The sequence below is a fragment of the Pithys albifrons genome, chromosome 1 (genome assembly GCF_047495875.1).
Source record: "Pithys albifrons albifrons isolate INPA30051 chromosome 1, PitAlb_v1, whole genome shotgun sequence".
NCBI classification, from domain to species: Eukaryota; Metazoa; Chordata; class Aves; order Passeriformes; family Thamnophilidae; genus Pithys; species Pithys albifrons.
The window spans coordinates 56035979-56054702 of NC_092458.1; the positions used below are offsets into that span (position 1 = coordinate 56035979).

The 18724-nt window shown below is 36.8% G+C and overlaps 1 protein-coding gene across 1 annotated transcript in view; it reads right to left on the bottom strand.

Annotated features, from left to right (window-relative positions):
- VWA8 (von Willebrand factor A domain containing 8) overlaps positions 1-18724 on the bottom strand; it is a 184299-nt gene that overhangs the window by 95659 nt on the left and 69916 nt on the right. The window contains 5 exon segments of the mRNA XM_071550531.1: positions 395-471; positions 10926-10997; positions 14518-14624; positions 16614-16720; positions 17623-17738. Of these exon segments, the coding sequence (XP_071406632.1) occupies positions 395-471; positions 10926-10997; positions 14518-14624; positions 16614-16720; positions 17623-17738 (479 nt within the window).

The following is an 18724-nucleotide window of genomic DNA, read 5'->3' on the forward strand; positions in this document are numbered from 1 at the left end:
GAGTCTTCACTATGTAAAATATTTCTTGTCTGATGAGTGATATGTTCAAACAAGCACCTTTAAATTTTTCCCTCACAAAATACTTCATGCTTAGGGAAATTTCTTCAGGAATGACAACAAAATATATTACACATTTCTTCAACCAAGTTCAACATCAGTACACTCTGACTTCTACTTTCTCTTACATTAAACGATGTGATTGCATTATATTCTTGTACCCCCTCCTCAACATGTGACCTTATTGCCTCTGCAACATTCCTGTGGTCTGTGTGCCTCTTCTGTAACAGGGTCTTTGTTCAAACAGTAAAAACACCTTAAACTTCAAAAACACAAGTTTTAAAATATGAGAAATTAGAATATAAACACAAAGAAGGAAAATACAACACATTCTTACCTATGCAGCTGTAAATACTCTCTGGGCCTGTTTAGGAGGTGAAGGAATCTGTCAACAACCTTGTTTTTCCCGACACCCTGCAACAAATAAACAAATATAATACTACAAATATAATACTAAGAGATAATACAGATTTAAAGAGCTATAAACAAAGAGAAGACAACTTGCCAAAGCTGCTACAATACTCTCCATATTCCTTTTTAGAAATATACAACTTCAATCCACTTCAGACAATTCTAAAGACAATTTAATGACACATGTTTTATTTTATATATATGTGAAAAATACTTATCAGGCTTACTAGAGACATCCAGAGATAGGATTATGTCCCTAGAGTTAGCTCACTCATGCTGTTGCGTCTTTTAACTAATAGCAGTTTTTTCCACACTTTTTATTTCTCAAAGGTATTGCAGAGATGTCAATGCTAGAAAGTTGTATTGCACTTAATAGGAAAAGGTAATTCTCCGTGGTTATAGGAAACATCCTATGACTGTCACATGGAGTTTGAGCACAGCCTGGGTGATATTTGCTGATCCCATTCCACTGGAGGTACTAAAAAAGACCCAGGTGGAATCAGAATTCAATTGGAGATAAAACTGATCTCTAACTGTCCTATTGTAGGATATCCACATTAGCAAGCTGCACAAAACAATGACAGTGGATTTATGAAGTGAATCAGGTGTTACCAACACCTGGGTGTGTCCTATAAAATTGTTTAGGAGCTGGTATTTCAGTCCAGGCCTAACCTGGTCCCATGGAAGAAATTAGCAAAGAGCATGAATTATGTGTGTTGCTGGAGAACATCCTCCACTTTAGTCTTATCCTAAGAGAACTCAGGTCCTGCATCAAACTGCAGTAAGGAGATTCTCTTGAAAAGTACATTCTTGATCAGGTCTAAAATGCTAATGTAGATGCAGACAAAGATGACAAGTTCAAATGCAGAAATTCCTATCCTTCCTGCAAGGATGTGGCTGCAGCCATGGGAGCTCAGAATGCCAGTGAGATTGACAGGGGTTGCAAAGGAAAAAGAAAATGAAATAGCAGAAAAACAAGGTCAACTGTAGCCCAGCCAAAAGCTGTTTGATGAGACTCTGTCCCTCCGCTGAGATTCTCTCTATGACTGCATGAATGCACCTAGTAGTCCACATCAATGCAAAGCAAAGAAGACAAATATAACCCACAGAAAGATTAAAAAGATTAGATTAAACCAACTTGAGATTCACTAATCTGTTTCACTTGGCACTCAAACAGAGTAAGAGCATTCAGAGCTGCAAGTTATGACATTTATGACTATAAGTTCTAGCTGAATGATGGTAACTGCCAGATGCAGAATTGCAAACTCTTTAAGCTTCTTAAAATGGGACCAGAGTCTCTCATCTGACTACATTTATGAGAATGGAGAATCATGCACATATGTGTAATAGCTGAAATCACAGAAAGAGAGTTCTCACCACGAAGGCAGAGTAAAAAACACCACAGAGCAGACAAAAATAGAACTACCTACATTCTACTGCAGACTTGACTCCAGACAGGAGAGCCAGCTCAAGTTAGTGCTCTGCCACCTGCCTCCTCACAAAGCTTCTTCCATCTGATTCTTCAGAAGAATCTACAGATTTACACATAGGTGTAAGTAAGAAGCTGCAACATGCTTAATATCTTTCATCAGTCCTTTTTGAAAAGTGTGACTAGAAACAGTTCTCTACTGCTTTGAAAGGGGATGAAATAGCACTCACAGATGCTTGCAGGAATGAGGACATACCCATTCGGGGGGAAATATGCAAGTGTGGAAATTTTTTAAGCATTAAAAGTAACCAGAAAGAGGCTAAGAATCTCCTATTGGTGTACATGGACAGTTTTATTCATATGTGTTTCCTGAGCCTTGCAGGCAGATACTTAAAGTCATAAATGGGGGGATAAACAAGAATACATCTAGAGTCAAGCACAAAACACCCATGCTAAAAGCAGCTTCCTTTCCTAAGAGAGTTAAGATGGCTGGGCAGATGTCTGCACACATTTTCTGTACCAATCCCAGGCAGATTGCATATCCTATTTCGATGCAGAGTGGGACCCCAGCCAGCTGTGACAAGTACAAAGATGATGAAATAGATCAACATATTGAATCAATGTAAAACATACTTAATATCAAACAATGTGGTTTCTGTAATTTAAAAAAAAATGGCTTTCATGTGCATTAACCAAAAGTGGATGTGGCTTTTATGCTTATGATAAATTCTTAGAATTATGCCTGAAAAGAGTATTTTCCCAACTACAAAGTAACACTGCTCTATTTTTTTCTTCCTCTCCCATTCCAATAGAAAGAGGACATCGTTTTGTATATTTCTATTCAGGTTGTTATCACCAAGGCTATTAGGAGGAGAGCACCTCACTCCTGAGAACCTTCAGGAGGACACAAGCATGGTCACGGACCACTGTGGAGGAAGGTGAAAAGCACAGTTACTAAAGTAACTCAGCGAAGTCAGTGGGAGCTGTGCCATGACCACACCTCACCCTTTCTTCATTTTTATTTGTGGATCTTGCCAGACTCTGCACAGCTCCTTTTATTTAAGTATACCTCAATTTAAAACATCATACATTTTTTAGAAGGTGCATGCAGTATTCAAAAGCCAAAAGGCATTCCCTCCAGGTTTTAATTATTATAAACATGTTAACATTTCCCAACTTCTAGACTGAAATGCTTCAGAGAGTACATTGTGTGCCTTCATAAAGGCTGTGGTGTACCACATAAAATCCATGGCTGGCAATAGTAGCTGGAGCAAAGTTCACATCAGAGCTTTTTGATTCCATCCCTCTACATTCCTACTTCATAACAAGTTACCATTTCTCTTTGTCTTGGCTACCCCATTGAGAAGTCACAATATAATAGAAAGGAAGGAAGAGACCAAAGATACTCAGAAGAGCCTTTAGCACCATTAAGAAACTGCAGAAAACAGCTTGGATGAGTTTGTTCCTTACATATTATGCATTAATGTAAGGCTAAAAAAGGCAGTTTTATTCTAAATTCACCTGACTCCATGGGATAAAGAATATGTCTGGTAGTCTTCAGATGGACAAGAAATGTGGAAAACCAACCCTGTTCAATGCCTTACTGGCACATCAGAAACAAAAAATTACAAAATGGCAACAAAGTCACCCTCCTTTCACCTGAGTGCTAAGGATAAAACTGGATCTTCTGGACATCCACATAGCCAGCAGTCAACTATTTAAGTGGAAAGAATCAGAACTACCTTTCATTTGAACAAACTTAAAGACTGAGCTGAACTTGGACTGAATGCAGAACATAATCTCCTGTAATTTGCAATTATTGCAGCCTAAGGTAACATCCAGAGGGCAAACGAGTTTGCCATTAACACTTGCTGCATGGTATTTATATACTGCACTATTGCAGTTACTTAATTTAACATAAATAGATGCTAATTAGGGAGAAAAGAACATCTGTGTTGGTGTTTCAGCTGAATGGAATAAAAATATTTCAGAAAGCAAATATTAGACAATTTTTATTCCATCAGACATATGTGACAACTGAAATAGAAAAATGGGAAGTAAGTATCTGCACTAATGAATAAGAAAAAAGAAATGCAATCAGAAGACAAAATAATCCCTTAGTTAAAAATTCTTCTAATTGACAGTGTAAACACTTGCTACCAAGAATGAAATGACTTAATCTTCTAGCAGTGACTGCAGTTTCAAACATAAACAAGGTTGTTACAGGCCCCAGGAGGCATTTTGCAATTCAGGATGCAGACCTCACAGTAATGGGACTAATTTATCCCCTGCACAGCTCAAATAAAGTCAATAAAGTTATAGTCCAAAAGAACTGGACCAAGTTTTTGAAATCAACAATTGGCCTCTTAGGAAAAAAAAAATCTAAGCTGTGCTGCCTCATTTTTATCTTCTTTTAAATGATTTGCAGGTCATCCTGAAGTAGCTAAAGAGGTTGCCATGTTGTGCTCTTCAATACTGCTCTTCATCTGAAACACTGCAATCACACCTTCTCCACCTTGGTGCACAGCTGCTCTGCACAGCAGAGCACTTGTTTCATTACAGAAAGAATAAAACAAATTTTCAAACTGGTAAAAAAGTAGTTTATAATTCTTCTCCTTAGGAAATCTTATTTTAGAATTAATTTAAAAATGGTATTATTAGGGAATGAAAGACAAATTCAACTTCTCATTAAATTTTAGTATACAGAACTCTTGTGTCAGAGTTCTCAGTTTCTTACTTCACAGAAAGTGTTGAATTGACAGCATCATTATCACAGAAACTTATGGCTGAACAATGAAAACATTCAGAAAATGAAACCAGTTTCACTACTGTGCAGTTTCTAACACTGGGTCTGGCACTGAACCACCTTCCATTGCCTCAGTTCGTCTGTTTCTGCCAACAAAAACATTTGCAATGCATGCACTTTGGTTGAGATTGCTATTTTTAGAACAGAGGATTATATTTCCGGATTTATAAAAAAATGTATTGTTATCAGAAAAGCAACAAGCAGCACCTATATGATACAATTTCACACACTCCAGGTGTTATGAACAAATGTGACTCATAGCCTGCCCAGAGAGGTGGTGGATCACTATCCCTGGAGGTTTTAAAGATGAGACTGGATGTGGTACTTGGTGCCACCACCTAGTAATCACAGTGGTGTTGGATCAAGGGTTGGATCTCAGAGGTCTCTTCCAAACCAGTTGATTCTATAATTCTATGATTCATGCAGTTTAATAATTACAGAAGGCATGTCACCAGCAGACACTAGACATTGCTACCAGAGGACCACTGCAATCGACCCTATCATTGCTACCTCGCTTGAATGTTAGCAACAAATTAAAATAGTTGTGCAAAAGTAGAGGTGGTTTTAAGTCTTGCCTCAGCAGCAATGTACATAGTTATCAGTCAGAAAAGCAAGTGTTCTGTGGCTTAGTATCTTGGGTTTTTATTCTGAGTTTATCATCTGGAGCATGCAAGAATTATGGTGACAGCAAATAATTTTCACCATAAAAACAAATAAACTTAATTCCCTGACAGGAATCATGAATGAAATGCCTTGGATATATCTCTCACTACAGGTCTAGATAAGCTTGTAGAGTTTATGCCCTTTTCTGACTTTAAGTACAACTTTGAAACCAAAGTCCTGTCAAGCTGAATACATTTACATTTCCAGTGAGATAAGACATCTGTGGTCCAATGGAGAGGAGCATATGGAAAATTTATAAAAGAAAGAATCTGTGTGAAGAAACATTCAAAATAAAAATCAATCAATTGATTCTTTTTTAAATTTTGGTTCTTCAGTTTAATGTGTAAAGACAGAAAGCAGTACTATAAGCAGAGAGGCACATTTAAAGACCATGACAATTCTCATACATGCACATGCTGCTATGACTGTAGCAAGTAAGAGAGAAATATTTTCTGAGTTTTCCACAACTTGTCATACCTAATTCCACAGACAAAAAATATCATAATATTTGGCCCCATTTAGCTCATTTGGAGCTCATTTTCTTCATGCTCATAGTAATAATAATAAGTTGGTTTAGGATAATACATTCTTGGCCTGCAGAGGAAACTGTCTACCTTTAAACAAGTTTAAGCTGGAAAACAAGAACCCATATTTCTAGAAAAGGTAAAATGCCAAGCATTTCCTATTTCAAGTTTTCTGATGACTGCTATTATTATACTCTTAGTTTGCACTTAATTCAATTTCACAATGAGTTAAGAATATTATATTAGAAGGAAAGATCTAGTCAAGTATGTAATTTTAAATGTCTTCAAGAAAGACTAAATTCTTCAAGAATAAAATAAATTCCTAGTGGGAGCTCAAGAATTCACACAAGTTGATCTCTCAGTTAAAGAAAGGCAGTAGCAAGGATTGAATTACATTCTTCTATCAGGGAAATAAATTAGCAAATGTGCCAGGAGGCCATTACATTTCTAAGCTCTTTTAATCACAGAATGGTTGGGATTGGCAGGGACCTCTGGAGATCATCTAGCCCAGCCTCCCTGCTGAAGTAAGTTCACCTACAGCAGGTTGCACAGGATCATGTTCAGGCAGGTTTTGAATATTTCCAGAGAAGGAAAATCCATGGCCTCTCTGTGCAGCATGTTCCAGGGCGCTGTCACCCTCACAGTAAAGAAGTTTGTCCTCAGATGGAATTTTCTGTGTTCCAGTTTGTGCCCATTGACCCTCATCCTATCACTGGGCACCACTGAAAAGAATCAGGCCCCATCCTCTTGACATCCACCCTTAATGTATTTGTATGCATTGATAAGATCCCCTTCTCCAAGATAAACAGGCCCAGTACCCTCAGCCTTTCCTCATAAGAGATGCTTCATTCCTCTCATCATCTTCATAGCCCTCTGCTGGGCACAGTAGTTATAATTAATGTATTTGTAATAGTCAGCCTACTGTGGGCTCATATCAACACTTCCACTAAGTGCTTCCAAAGACTTTGTTGTGGTCTTCTTTCAAATTATTTGCAGTATTTAGCACCTTTATAGATTTTTTCATTCTACTTCTGAATAGTTCATTCAATAAACCATGGCAACAGACCAATATCAAATAAAATATTTCAATTTTGCTTAACATGCTGTTAGGTATTTTAGAATTTCAAGACAGTAAAATAATTCAGAAATGAGAGGGCTGTAAGCCTTCTCTATGCAGAAGGCCACAAATCCCTTGTAACTGTAAATATTTTGTTTGGTATCTTCAAAGACAGCTGATGGTAGCCAAGACCTCACCTATGACCAATAAAGGTGAAAACATCCGACACATTTCTATACAGAACTTCCAAATGCAACAATTTGGGAAATGTTAAATATAACATTTAAATTGTGAGACAAAATAAAAGCATTTCAGCTACTGTATTTTCCATGCTTTTCCATATAAACAAATCCTATTTATTAACATAGTTTCTTTCGTATTTGCCAAAGGAAATCCAAAGAAAAGACAGTAAAGGATAGCAAGTAGTGGCCAATCCATGAAATGTCCATCAGGAAAAATTTCACAAAAACACAGCCTAAACATTTTCCTTGGTAGTAAGAATCAATACTCCAGTCTGTCTCATAAAGCTCAGAAGCCACAGCAAGAGGTGTATATAATGACTAAATAAACAGTCACTGCAAAGTTTGGAATAAGTAACCTTAACAAAACAGAGCTCTTGCTGTTCTTTGCCTGTTGGTGTGAGAGCAATAAGTATCTGCTTACTCCCAACCAAAGAAGAAGCTGCTTTGAGAAGTTGCTTTGAGAAACTACAGATGGCCATTCACTCAGTCTAGAAGCTCATTCAGCAAGCAATATTAAAAGCCGTAATTAAAGTACTTGGAAGCTTTTTCATAGCTGAAGATTTGTATCTATAATCTGAACTCCAAGAAACCCATTTGCTTGTATATGAAATGGAAGCACACTCCACTTAGCATCCAAAGTAAATCACAACCACTGTAAATAAATATTTAGACAAAGCCATATTTCATGTAATACATTAATGCTGTGAAATGCGGGGCCATATAAGGCCCAGGGAACACACATGAAAGAAGTGTTATGAAGTGGTGTACTTCAGAAGCTGAGAACATCTAAAAATATCTGTTGGTATCTATCACTTGTTTTCACGTTCTCCTCAGTTTCATTAAGAAAACCAGTCCCTAACATCCACCAAAGTAAATTATTTCTAATACACTGAATCTCAAATACTAATTATCATCTTGAAAAAAATCTTGGTATAAGAACTCTCATCAGTCAGCTCTTAACTAAAAACAACATACAAAAGAGACCACATTTACAGACTGAAAAGAGAGATGTCCTAAGCTAGCAGGCGTTTGTGTGTGTACGTGTCTTATAAAAACAAAACAGGAAAAAGTGGAAAACCACATTTAGTCGACCAAGCAAAACTAAATTCAGACTCCAGAAGAAAGACTAGAGGTTATGCTTTGCATATTAAATCATAGTTGAATGGAGATACTCCCTTACACAGACAGGTATATGTCACCTTATTTAAATATCTAGGAAATGATACAAGCATTCAAAAGGATGTTAGTCACATGTTTTAAAATACCGGGGTTCAGATTACTGGAATTGTCAATTGTTACACTGAATTTCAATGATTCACTCATTCACCAACAAGAAGTTTAACAGAAAGGAACTCAAAACAGCATTTTGTATCTCCACAAAATCATTATCTGTTTCTTCCAAATGTGAAACACAGGTATACACTGATGTACGTATCAAGCAGTGATAAAATCATATGCTCTCATACACACAGAATTGTTAAAGTCATTGAACAGAATATAAAATTCCTACTTTTTATGCTTTATGAAAAGAGGATGAAAACTCTAATATCTTCAAAGGGGAGTTATCTGCACATGCAGCATGAAAGCATAATTGATGTAATATGGTTGCTTTTAAAGTACATGAACGTGATTCATCACATGCTGCACAAATTTACAGTAATATATTTAAGGAATTAGCCAAGTAATTTCTAAATGGTTGGGGATCATTCCCAAGAAATCAATAATGATTGAGGTGGCCCTAAAAGACTAGAATGGCAAATACTGTGCTTCAAACTTAACACAGTATTTCATAGGGAAACGGCCTGTTGGCCTTTTCTTAGTCACACATAAAAACAGTGGAACAAATTAGTAGAGTAAACCTGGAACTACTCAGAAGTGTGTTAGTAATTAAAAACAAAACCTTTATTACTGATTTGCCAAAAAGAAATCACAGCAAATCAACTAATTTTCCAACTTAATGGTACAGCCAAGCTGATGTCTAGAATCAAAGCAGTATGTTCCAATACTTCAACCCAGACAAATCTTGCAACACTGTTTTCAATTAGAGATTCAAAAGCTTGGAGAAAATGTGACACACATTAAAGATGAGAATTACCACTGCTGAAAAAATACCTTATATCCTAATAATTGCACTCAGAGAGTCTTCAAAAATTTTCTGCCAAATGAGCCATGAGTGTAGCACTGAGCTCTGGAAGCTCTTCCCCCACACCCAGCATTTTATTTGCCTGTGTTGAAAGTCAGCTCTGACATGGTTTTCCAGCCTCACTGGGACTCCTTTTGACCCCTGTGCCTTGGGAGCTGCATTTCCCCTCACACCCTTTCCTCTGTTCCTTCCCAGCCCACACTGTGGCAATGCTGGGCTCTGTTCCTTGCTGATCCCAGCTTGGACCTGCTGACTTGACTTCCCAGCTTGATCTCAGACCGGCCTCATCCCCATGGGCCTGTCTGGCAGCCACTGGGCACTTGGGTGATCATGGCTGCTGTCCCCAGACTTGCTGTTCCTGCAAAACTTTTCATTAAGGACATTGTCCCTGCCTCCATTCTCCATGGTTCAGCCCACTCCTGCTACTCCCTGACAGCAGGTCCTGCAGGCAATCTGTATGACATAACATCCTCAATACCAACTCAGAAGTTGGCATAGACAGCACTGTTTGTGAAACAGAATAAATAGATCTTGTTCAATTTAAGAAACAGATCAACTTCTATTTATGAAAAGAATAACCTTTTGGGAGAAGCTGGCATCATCCTGCTAAAGTCTAGAAAGGTTTCAAGTATACCATCTTTGTAAATCCAAGCTGATAACAAGGACGCTAAACTGATGAGACTGTATAAATCCAAATTAATAACAAATAGCATTTTATATTCCTTGTTGTGTAGGTTAGATCATTAATACTTTGTGTTAAGCTGTTTCTAAAGGTTATTACAAAACAAAAAGAGAAACATCTGCCTAAAAATTATTGTATCCTTGCTCAGGGAAAGCTAAACCAAAGTAAAATTACTTTATGGAAGAAAAAAACAACCTGGTAAATAAATAAATGAAGTATCCATCAGCAAAGATACTAGCCAAAGAATTAAACAAATCTGTATCTGTTTTAGAGAAATCTAATATTTTGTCATCAAAAAGATTTAGATAATACTTAGGTGTATATCTCTTATCTACCACTGGAGATTTGAAAGGAGGGGTTTGATACACAGCCAAGAAGGATAACCAAAGCCATTAACTGAAGATTTTAACAGTAATGATGTTACATATAACTATTATTGTGTCAGGGGAGGTGGTTTGGGTTGGATATTAGAAAAAGATTCCTCACCCACAAGGTGGCTGGGCCCTGGAACACGCTCCCCAAGAAAGTGGTCTATGCCTGACAGAGTTCAACAAGCATTTGGACAATGCTTTAAGGTACACGGTGTGATTCTTGAGGCTATCCTGTGCAGAGTGAGGAGCTGGACTTTGATGATCTTTGTGTGCCCCTTCCAACTCCGGATATTCTGTGATTCTGTTATTAATGTTTTGACTTTTTACTCTGATAGCCATGTAAAAAACATTTAAGGCATTTACATTTTCCACAGTTAAGTGCCCATAAAATCCTTGGACACTATTAGATAAAGAATTAAAAATTGGGTCAAATACCTCAGTAGTAGAAATGAATGTAACTTCAAGAAAGCAAAAAGAAGATTTAATTTCATCATTAAATAATGAGTTTGTTCCATGCATTGTAAGAGATTTTTAACTTACCTGGTTGCCAACTAAAAGAAGATGTTCTCCAAGCAGAAAGTCCTTGAGCATATCTTCCATTACCATCATGTGCTAGAGAAACAAAACCACAATTTTCACGTCTCTTTTTAAGCTCTCAAGTTTATGCATTCACTGATGACAGTAGTACAAAAAGATCTTTAAGGATTTGGGGCCAAACATTTTTTAACTTTATGCATAGAGCTACTTGTTTCACAGGAAGAGCCTCTCAGCCAATAGCAGGAGAGGCAACACATCTGCGACTCAAACAATTAAACAAAAATACTAATTCCTCTCATTTATGTCCTCTGCTCCATCTGATTGTGGGTACCTGATTTCCCTAAATACATTTAATTCTCTGTAATCACTCCTTGTATGTTTCCCTTTAGTGTAGTTGAAAGCTTGTCACCCAGAGTGTAATAACTTCCTTTAGTAGGAATTTTCCAGCAACTGTACTGGGAAGAAGAAAAATGTGTCCTAATAGAACATTTCAGAAACCAACAGAGACAGGTGACATGTAAATTATACACATATATTTTAATAAAGACTAAACAACAGGTTTAACTTAATGAAAAATACACTTTTTCTATTCTAATAAAATTATACTTTCAAGGGAAACGAAGATAAAAAAAGGCATGCTCAAGTCTGAAAGTGTTTATATATGTCTTACAACATGTGCCTAATTATTTCAGGCACATTTTTATTAGTTATTAACTTGTATTTGTCTAATTGAAACCAAATTGCTTGAGGTGTATTTTTACATATATTTTATATCATAAAAGGTAACATACACTCTACTTCATTAAACCTTATCTTGCTCCTCACAAATAATTTGTTTAAAAGGATTGAAAGGATTTAAGGATAATGTGGCAATGCAGACTACAGTACTTGCAATAAAGTTGTGTGTATTTCTCCACTGTATCTAGAAAAAATAGGTCATCTGTAAGTAGGTCAGTCAGCCTACTTAGAGAAATGAACACTCGCCTTCAAATAAACATATATAGTTTTTCACATTATCATCTCATCTCTAGTACTTAATTAAAAAAGAAAATAATTAAAAATCTGTAGCCTGCCTGCAATTTCTGAGCATAGAAATGCTGTTTCTCTGTGAAGGATACTTTACATTTCCAAATCTCTCTAGAACACAGGCTGGGGGTGGGGAAAGAAATTCTTATACATAGAGCACAATACCACAAAATCCTAACCAGGCATGTCAAAAGACTCCTGAATACTCAGTTCATGATTTAAGGAGAGTACTTCAAGGCAAATTATTATATATTCTGGCATGTGTATATACTTGAAATTTATAACTGATGGGAATAATTTTGACCAGATACAGGATAAACTATAGGAAGTCAGTTCACCACACACACTGATTACATTTTTATCTTATTGCCAGGACAAAATACATCCTTCTGATTTCTTTTTTAATCCTAAATTGAGTAAATATGCATACATTATGGTTCCCCTGCAAAGCACCTTAGCCACAAGAGGTACTACTCGTCTTTTCTTTCAGCACGGTATGATGATGCATGCACACATTTAATATTAGTTACTTATACAAAGGACTTGCAACTAGACATATCCATATTGTGTCACCTTTCACCTTTATCAATCCATGTTCCCCAACACCTGGCATGAAAATGGTGCTTGGCATATTACCTAAAACATTATTCCCATCCCTGTGCCACTTGTTGTGGACTAACAGCAATGCTCCACAGCAATATCAAATTTCACTGGAACATGAACTGTTTCAAGACCAAACAGAGACAGGCAAAAAAATATCTGACTGGTATTTGGTTGCTGTTTCCTTCAGTATTCAGGGGGCATAACTACCAGCAACAGATACAGAGCAAGTCATTTTCTGAAGCATTTTTAACATAGGTTCCCTAAATAACATCTGAACACAGGTTGTGTACAGTTTTCTGAAGCTATAAGCAAGAAGGGGGAAAAAAGCAATGCAGATGTAAGTGCTAGCAGAACTCAGGATTTCATTTCCAACAGGTTCAATTTATGTAATTTATCAAAATGGCAACACAGAATAAAACTTCACATGAAATGTTAGTGGGGAAGATGAAGAAGTCTGTCATCTGTTACCCTTGCATATTCTATCATCACCTTCAGCAGGTGATACCCACGTAGCATAGTCTTTCTGTGGAGAAATTGCAAATGAGGCAGGAAAAAAGAATGGGAAAGAAAAAGGAAGCAAACCCAGACCAGGTCACTAAAAGAAAAACATTTGACAAGATCACACAGTTAGTGTGGCCTTTCAGTAGCAAAATATTCTAGAGGTAACCTGGAGGGTAAATCTCTTCCTAAGGATACCTGTCTGACAGTTTTGAGGTTTCCATGCTAGATGGAGACAAAAGCTTCTGTACACCTACCTCTACAAAGGGGTGTAGGGGAAATAGAAACAAAAAACCCCCAGTCATAAAGCCCTTCCTTTTTCTTGTGTTCACTAATCACTCTTATTCTTCACTACTACTACTAGAAACTAATTAACAATAATTACTAATTAATAAGATAACTAATCAAAAGAAATAATGAATAACCATATCTAATAATTACATTACTAATTACTCTTGCCTTGCTTTTCAAACATGGTATGTTAATTCTAATGAAAGGGAGTGTATTGGCTCTGGCTGAGATGGAGTTCTTTTCCCCACAGCAGCCCTCACAGTGCTGTGCTTTCCTCTGGTACTAAAAAAGTATTGGCAACACACTAGTGTTATGGCAACTGCTGAGCAGAGCTGGCACAGCATCAGCACTCACCCCAGCATTCCCCTCATCAATGGGCTGGGAATGGGCAAGATACTGGGAGGGGACTCACCCAGGCAAGTTGACCCCCACTAACCAAAGGGATATTCCATACCATATTATAAAAGCTAAGGAAAGGAGGAGGAAGGAGGACATTCATTATTTACAATGTTTGTCTTCCAGAGCAACTGGCACATGTACTGAATCCCTGCTTCCCAGAAAGTGGCTAGACTTTGCTCACTGATGGGAAGTAGAGAATAAAATTAAAAGTTTTTTCTCTTCATTTGTGCACATGCAAACTTGCACTTTTGCTTTAGTAAACTGTCTTATCTCAACCTGAGAGTCATTTTTTATCTTATTTTCTCTTCCCTGTCTAACTCAGAAGGGGGAGTGATAGAGAGGCTTGGTGGGCACCAGGCATCAGGACAAGGTCAATCCATCACAAGGAGGTAAAACTTCATGCAACAGGTTTGTAAAACAGTCCCAGGATGCAATCAACAATCCAGCCCCTAAGAGTGGGTCAGTCCAACAGCAGCCAAACAGCAATAAAACCACTCAACATAACATCTAATCAAATAATTCTGAATAAAATTCAGTTCAGACTCTGTTACTTCATATTTTATGAATGTTCAATAGGATTGTTATAATCTCTTCACAAAGGGATGAAGACACATTGGCAATGGCCACGAAATCCATCAGGAAAAATTTAAAGAAACTACTTCCGAAATAATATCCTTAAAATTTAGTTAGTATCTTATTAACTATACACATTGCATACACGTTAGTATAGCACACATTTAAAAAAAGCTGTAACTCAGAGTCAGAGATTTGTACTTACTTGTGCATTCTCATAAAACAAAACATCAGGCACTTTCATTTTCTCAGCTGAGTTATAAACTGGCATTGTCACAGACCCTATCTTCAGAATCCCATTGTTTATTTCACCTAGACATATTTCAGGAAAAAAGCAAATGCATTACTTACAACATCCCCTAATCAGACATGCAATCAATACCCAACACTCGCAAGTAATGATTTACAAATTTTAATGAGGTTGTGGTTTTCAGTAAATGATTTCTGTCTAAAGAAAGAGAACACTTGGAAGAGCATCTGTTAACAAGAGCTTGCATTATCACAAATTTGAATTCCCTTTAAAACTGCAAAGAAGTGTATTACAATAAATGATGAAAGGTGATCTAGGGGAAAAATACCGTAAGAAAAACCAGAAGCTGTGACTGATGCCTTGGTTTATTTTCACACTCTCATTGTATTATTGGAATATCATCAATACTGTTAGACTATATTTCCTCAACCCACAAGTTTTCTCACTCTCGTTCTTCCTGCTCTCTCCTCCTGTCCCACTGTGGAGTGAGGCGTGAAGGTGAGCAAACCAGTGGTGGTGTGGGTGGTCCGCTGAGAGTGGGAGCCAACCCACGGCAACAGTGCAGAGCCACTGCTGATCTCCCTTTCAGCACTGCATTTCTGCTCCAATGGGTTAATGGCAGAACATGCCATGTTTATCATTTTGCTGAAAACTGGCTAAATATGTGCTAGTTGAAATAACATTCAACTACAGCCCTGAGAGAAAAAGTACATTATAAAATTTTTTTAGATGAAAAGAACCCAAATTCCGTCCATAGGAAAATAACAACTAAGTGTAAATAATAATTATCAATGCAATAAAACCAGTAATCACTTTTTTGCTACTAATTTCTTAATCTGGTATGGTGTAAAACTGAAAATAGCCCCATTTCTAGACAAATGTTTTCAGTTGTTCATCTTCACAGCATGAAACAGAGAAATACAGAAAATTCAAGGGATGTGTCCAGATTTAAAAAAAAACAAAGGTAAGCAGGTAGCAGCATACAACTAGCAGGAGTTCAAATCATTTTATATATCATTTTTGTATATACAAAAAATGTAAATTAGAGATAGAATAATAAATAAATGGCTCCATATGTTTATAGTCACATACATATACATATGGCTGCACATATATATTATGCTGTATGTAATAAAAACTTTAATATATACATTAATATCTCTCTGTATTTATATATGTACTTTTGTATATACATACACAAAATTAAATCTATAAAATGGAATCCACATGAATTGAAACCAAGTATGTGTTTACCACTGCAAAGACCTAACAGTAAAAACACAGAAGTCAAATACATGAGAAAACAGAGAACAAACATACAGAAGAATGAGAGCAGAGATAACATTGGTTAAGCAGAGTAAAGGAAAAATTCCGTGAATGGAAAATGGCAAATTGCTCACAGTGTGCTGCCTGACAGAAGATATGAAAAGATAGACAGCTAGCATAAAGAGGGTCATACATCAATAAGAAAGTAGAAGTAAGAAAATGGCAGAAGCAGAAATACATGCATAGCCCTGAAGGCTACTACAGACGAGTCCAAATTGGATGAGCTAAAGAAACAAAGACCTGCTCGATAAAGGTGACATGAAACAACCATAGCAATTTAAAGAGAATAAAAAGAAGAGAAACTAACAAAGAAGTGTGCACCACAATGAAAGCATATGATAGCACAACGTTACAAGAGTCCCAATGAGAAAAGTGTAGATTTTAACAGGGGAGAGAAAGAAATATTTAAGATCAAATCAAGGCTGTAACTGTACAGAAGACTAGCTATCAGTGATGAAAAGAAAAGAAGTACTAGCGAGCCTGAGACCACGGATCTTACAGACTGAGAAACACTTAAACATGAAGGAGAACAAAATTCTGTGAGCTGGGAATACAGCAGACAATAAAATAGCATCATCATACTGAGAGCAACAATGCATTCAATAGAACAGAGACATAACCGAAGCAAATTACATTTAATTTTGAGGATAATTAATACACCTTTATATGTTCAACAATCTAAGTAACATTCATTAAAAGCAGAAAAAAAGAAAGCACAAGCTTACATGTGTAGTCCTTTTCCTCTAGTTTCTTTGTGTCATCTGGACTCGTTTCAATGCCAGAATCCTGTAGATTTTTATGTAAAGCCGATCTGGCGAGATTTGGTAAAAACCTAAAACAGGAGGAATAATAGGCAGGTTGTCTTTTAAGCATTTTTAAAGTTTTCAGCATTTTCTGTAATCTAAAATCAGTATGAAGATTTACTTACACTTCCAAACCCCAAATATCTATTCACTTCACATTCAAATAGTGTTCCACAATTCACCTATTCCTAAAGAATAGGAATTGAGCTTCTTTCACAGGCAATGAACTACATTTACGGCTGCACATTCATTTTAAAAGGTTTCAGTGTTACCATATATTGAAATAGGGTTGTAATGGGGGATAGATTAGGACTGGAGGCATGTCATTCATATGCCAGTAAGAGCTACAATAGAAATAATGTTTTTTCAGAAGCACCTTTTCTCTTGACCCAGTTGACTTGGACTTCAGGTTCCAAAGAGAATGAGTGAGCTCTGAGTTGTCCAGAACTAGGCCCTTTCATTTTTCCAAACCTTTTGATAATAATTTGTTTTCTTTTCCAAAGAGGAGGGAAAAACAAAAAACAAACAAAAATCCACCAAAATGCAAGCAAACAGAAACACACAAACAAAAAACCAAAAAACCCAAAACCTAGATGTTCATAACTTCTTTTAACCAACTCTTCACAAAACATCAGTTATACTAGATAGTAATATGGCTCTGCTTTGAGTGTTTTGAGATAGTCAAGCTATGTCGATAATTGTAACCTAGTTTATATAATGTAATGAAGTATCTTCATAAAGATGAGAAAAAAGTACGACTTTTCTATTCACCTTTCAGGTTTAAGAATACCAGAAATATTTTTTGAAAAATGACAGATTTCAAGAAGCAAGACAGAAATTGTATTATCTACTAAAACACATTGAAAGCTATCTTGAATGTTAGCAACTGACCAAGAAGCTCTTGAACTTTCACCAAAACTAGCAGTCCTACCTGGAAAGGCAGGCTTTATTAACAGCATCATAAAGGCTTTCATCTGGATGTTGTGACAGTCGACGACAAATTCGCAATAGTTGTCGAGTAGATAAAAATGAAGCCAGTGACTGTGCCTGTCAGAAAATACAAGAGAGTTTAATTACTGAACTTGTGTGATGGATTTAAATGAAACAAGTCAGGAGAAAAATTGTTGAGGGGTTTCTTTCAGAAAATGGACATTTGAACAATCCAGGCTGCATCAATCCTGTGATACTGGAGCAGCCATCAGCTAAGAATCAACAAAGCCACAGCTGCAGTTCTCAGTGACTCCCCAGAAGTTCCTCATAAGAACACTTCAACTATCACAGTGGACCCTTGAGATGTACCTGAAAACATCCAGGATGAGTTCATCTAAACATTGGTCTTGTGAGATATGGAGTTTGTAGTTTGATGGTGTGAAGTTCAACTTAGCCAAGAGAACGTAGCCTTAACCTTATATAAACCATGTGCTGTGTGTAACAAAGGGTCTTTCACCATAAACCTTAAAGGCTTGTTGAGTGAAATCCTTTTCCTCTGCCTAAAGATTGTTTACTTTAAAAAATGCAATCCAAAAGGAATTATTTCAGCTTTTCTCCCTCTGTGCCTTCTACAGCAACTTGAGCTTTTTAATAGGCAAGCCTGTAATTCTGTATGTTTTGCAATAAGTCACTGTCATGGCAATCATTACATCATCAAAAGAGTAGCCTTATGATTTTACTTGGTAAGCAACAGGAATTAAAAATGGGCTGTGAACTGAATTTTATGCACCATATAAAACCTAACAGTAAACAATACTAACAATAACAAAGAGATCAGCCACCATAAAAGGATCAATGTGCTAAAAACTCATCTGCTCTTCACAAACTGAACATGAGCTCCACATGTAATGCTCTGGCAGGATTCCGGGACATATAAACAAGACAACACTGGGCAGCTGTAAGGAGATTGTATCACCTCTGCAAACGCCTTCTGGGCGGGCCATAATTGGAACACTGTGTCCTTTTCTGTTGTCCACATGCTAAAATAAATGTGAAAAACTGGACGTGATTCAGTAAAGATTTACAGAAACTATTCAATGCTT